We start from the raw sequence: 3,399 nt of genomic DNA, 5'->3' as shown, positions 1-3,399 counted from the left end.
CATTACACGAAGACAGGTTCTTCATCGCACTTCATTAGCAAAAGTATCACCATTACACGAAGACAGGTTCTTCATCAGAGTCAGATAGAGCTCCTTGATGCGATGGATGCACGTTGACAACCACAGTGCCTGCGTGGTTCGCTTGTGCATCACCTCTGAAAAGGCAGATGCCAGCGACTGAGCCCAAGATGAGAAAGCTACTTACAGCCGCTACGGTTACGACCTCTGGTTGCATTTTTTTGATATTCCACCTGACGAAGATACGTGAGGAGATACGTGTGGATATCACCAAGTCCGTCATAGGACGGATATTGCACTCGTGAATGGAGCCCTATTATCGAATGGAATCGTACACACTATCCACTACGCATCTGCGCCTTTATCAGTCGTCGCTGCTTATAGAGCGCCTTCTGAGTGCTCATGATGACCTTCACCGCTCTAACTAGGCTAGGATCCAATGTACGAATTCTATGCTCGGTGGTCTCGGGTTGGGTGGGCTTCAGAGTGTGCGAGGCTTCCCACGTGCGTGATAGCGAATCCACGTCAGACACCCCCAGCCTCAAAAACCGCGATTGGTATACGAGCTCCCTCCAATGTGCATCCCACTTCCTGGTCGATTCTCCAGGATCGTCCTCGGCCTCCTCTCCCTTGATGAACGAGAGGCGACGGCTCACGATGCGACCTTGGTTGCTGGGAGACAGCCCGCCATTAGTAGGTGATTGAACCCTTGCGATGGGTGAGCTGGACTTTCTCCGGTGGCGCGGCTGAGGACATACCGCAGCCCAGTTCTTGGAGCACCAAGATTCGAAATTCTGCGACTTGGCACTGTGTCTTTGGGACAGATGAGACGTCAGCGCTCTAGTAACATGCGCTGGCCCCCATCGGCCTGTGGTGCCAGTACGCACAATCTGAAATATAGACCCACTGGCAGTCAGGTCGAGGCTACCCGGAGGTTCTCGAGACATCCACACACCCTGAGAATCCAACCAGGTTTTAACATGCTCAACCAAGGTGACAGTTGGAAGCCCAGCGTCAGTGGCTTCCAACAGTTGCTGCTCCAGGCGGAGAACTCGTAGAATTGCAACCCGGTACACCGGGAGTAGCCCGCTGCTGTCCTTGAATATCAAGTCGAATAGCATACTCAGGGGCTCCGTTGGGATGTTCTTAGTGAACAGTGTGAGAAGCCAGTCTGCGATGAGGACGTCCAAGGTAACGCCTGTCCGCCTCTGATTTCGCTTTCTCTATTCACTCACCAAAAGGCGCCAGACGTGAGGCGTCATGATCTTCAATTGCTGTTCACACACGAAGCAGCCTTTAAAGAGGCCAGGCATCCCTGGAGCGAAACTGGACCGTACATCATGCTCGTAGAACAACAACAGTGCTAGCCAAAAGGCCCTTTCCTCCTCCAAATACTCTGCATGCGACATGTGAAACAATCCTCTCTCCGCCGACTCCAGCTCGCTTCCTTCTAGATAACTCGCTTCTCGGGCACGTCTGAGTTTACTTTCCGCGTCTTCCCCTGAACAGTGCAGCAACAGAAACGCGACGATGAAGTTGATGCCTTGGACATACCCAATCTGAGTGTCGAAAAGCGCCAGTGCGCTGAGGACCCGGAATAGCTGACGCCAGATCTTGCTCCCCTTTTGAATTAGGCGTGGAAATGTACGGGGCAGGTCGACGTCCACTATCCGGATGCAGTGCTTCGGTACCACCCTCATGACCCAATCCCACTGCAACGCCTGTCTCGTCAGACTGGAGGTTTCAAAGACCTCCGAAACCCTGACGACCGGCGATGTGGACGGCTCGCTGAACATAACGCTTTGTAAGTACCAATACAAGCCAAGCGCACTGCAGGGCTCCTTGACAGGCACAGCAGTTAGGAAGTGGGTATATTGCGTGACCTTGTCATCACACACGTTGTAGAAGGCTCGGGCGAAGAGGTGTTGAACATGGCGCCGGAAAGTGGTGACGGCCGACCATGTCTCCCAACGGACTAAAAAGGGGCAGACACCGTCTGCCACAGAATCGCTGTCGTTCCATGGACTGTACGACCATGGATTCGGCCGAGAGTGGCAACTGAGTAGGCAGGGATCGGCCGCCTCACTTGCAGAGAGGGTTCACTGACGGTACGACCGGATGTAGACACGCAAGTCTGGGCTCCATTATTCGCTTTTTAGCGTCACGCAGAGGACGCGATGTCACGCACGTGGCAGCCTCAGAACTCGACAGACCTCTTCCACGCGATCTTCACCTCGCGTGGTCGCGATCTCCACGTGGCGCCAGTGCAGAGGGTCCTTGGTGAGCGTGTGGCGGATCGCCACTGACAAGCTTCCAGATTCCATTATGACGTCAAGTCTGCGGATGCAGCATTTAGACAGTAGACGTAAACGCACAACGTCAAGCACGTGCTTAACAGGGTACACAACCACTGCTCTCTTTATGGTGTGCTCGCGGAAGAGCTCAGTGCACATGGTCGGCCTAGGATGGCAGTTGACTCGCCGGGTAGCACACCTTGCCACACTTCGGAGCCACGTAACCGCCAGAACCGTCTCCACGGTGGTTTCGCGTCCACCCAGTTGGAAGGAGGTTGCCTTTTCCAACTCCACTGAATCAGCCGGCAACAAGAACTCAGCTAGCAACGCCAAGCACATTGTAGGCAGGCGCTCCAGGTAGGTAGCCTTCGGAACCGCAACAAGGGCATATCGGGTTGACATTCGCCTACGATGGCACCGTTCGCACACCAATTCGCCCTTAACCGCGAGCATCCCCAAGCCGCACCCGCTATCCGACTTGTGAGGTCAGACTGGGTGAGCGTCCCTTGTGGGGTTGATTGTCATGATTCATGCTAATGTGCACGTCACTATTAGTAATAAACATTGACAATGTCTAGGATCACGACGACCATTCTAGCTGCCGCAGCCATCGCAAAGCCATTCGCTTACTACGACGTTGAAGGTCGATGTCTTGATGCTGAGGTTTCCGACATTTTGACCTGTGAGAGCGAATGGAGCTGCAAGATTAACAGTTCGTGGGCCCAACCCACTTCCAGTATTGAGGAATGCTGTCAACATTGGAGTGTTCAAGACCACGACTCGTGCATAAGAAAATCCAAGGCAACAGGTCCGGATTGCTCTACGTACGCTTCCAAGACAGTCGGCGTAAAGAACAGTGACTGCGAGAAGTTATGTGAGGACAAGGATGCCTCTCTGGAGGAGAAGTGTGAGGCCGTTAAGATAGGAAAGAAGAACGGCAACACTTGGGTGGAAGAAGGGGCCTGCTACGACAAGTGGGTTTACGGTTACAGTGATGAGGGGGAAGACGCAAAGGATAACGGCGTCGCCTCTATGGGAATTGGACAGGATGGGAAGGGCACAGTATATAAGTCCGAGTCCTCTTTTG

General features: G+C 53.5%; 3 protein-coding genes across 5 annotated transcripts; 1 reads left to right on the top strand and 2 right to left on the bottom strand.

Moving 5' to 3' along the window:
• Positions 1-356: 356 nt before the first annotated feature.
• On the bottom strand, positions 357-2,163 carry KVP18_004780 (uncharacterized protein; the record flags this gene model as incomplete). 3 transcript variants are annotated; one of them, XM_067957740.1, is made up of 3 exons in its annotated part: positions 357-1,226; positions 1,254-2,076; positions 2,105-2,163. In XM_067957740.1, the coding sequence occupies 3 exons, from the start codon at positions 2,161-2,163 to the stop codon at positions 357-359; spliced, it is 1,752 nt and encodes a 583-aa protein (XP_067810946.1). The 3 variants fall into 3 exon arrangements, with proteins under 3 accessions (XP_067810946.1, XP_067810945.1, XP_067810944.1); XM_067957739.1 differs by lacking the exons at positions 1,254-2,076; positions 2,105-2,163 and having other exon boundaries at positions 357-1,139; XM_067957738.1 differs by lacking the exons at positions 357-1,226; positions 2,105-2,163 and having other exon boundaries at positions 1,242-1,814.
• Positions 2,164-2,198: 35 nt separating this feature from the next.
• Positions 2,199-2,765, bottom strand: KVP18_004781 (uncharacterized protein; the record flags this gene model as incomplete). Its single annotated transcript, XM_067957741.1, has 1 exon — positions 2,199-2,765. The coding sequence occupies one exon, from the start codon at positions 2,763-2,765 to the stop codon at positions 2,199-2,201; it is 567 nt and encodes a 188-aa protein (XP_067810947.1).
• A 117-nt stretch (positions 2,766-2,882) lies between these two features.
• On the top strand, positions 2,883-3,382 carry KVP18_004782 (uncharacterized protein; the record flags this gene model as incomplete). The annotated part of the gene is made up of 1 exon (XM_067957742.1): positions 2,883-3,382. A coding segment is annotated over one exon (500 nt), but the record flags the coding sequence as incomplete, so codon positions are not given.
• Positions 3,383-3,399: the final 17 nt, after the last annotated feature.

This window comes from the organism of the source record quoted next (genome assembly GCF_019968955.1).
Source record: "MAG: Porospora cf. gigantea A chromosome Unknown PgA_NODE_2551_length_3399_cov_445.25, whole genome shotgun sequence".
In the NCBI taxonomy this organism is placed as follows: Eukaryota; Apicomplexa; class Conoidasida; order Eugregarinorida; family Porosporidae; genus Porospora; species Porospora cf. gigantea A.
Note: the sequence above shows the minus strand (reverse complement) of the source record. Positions and strands in the feature narration are given on the sequence as shown.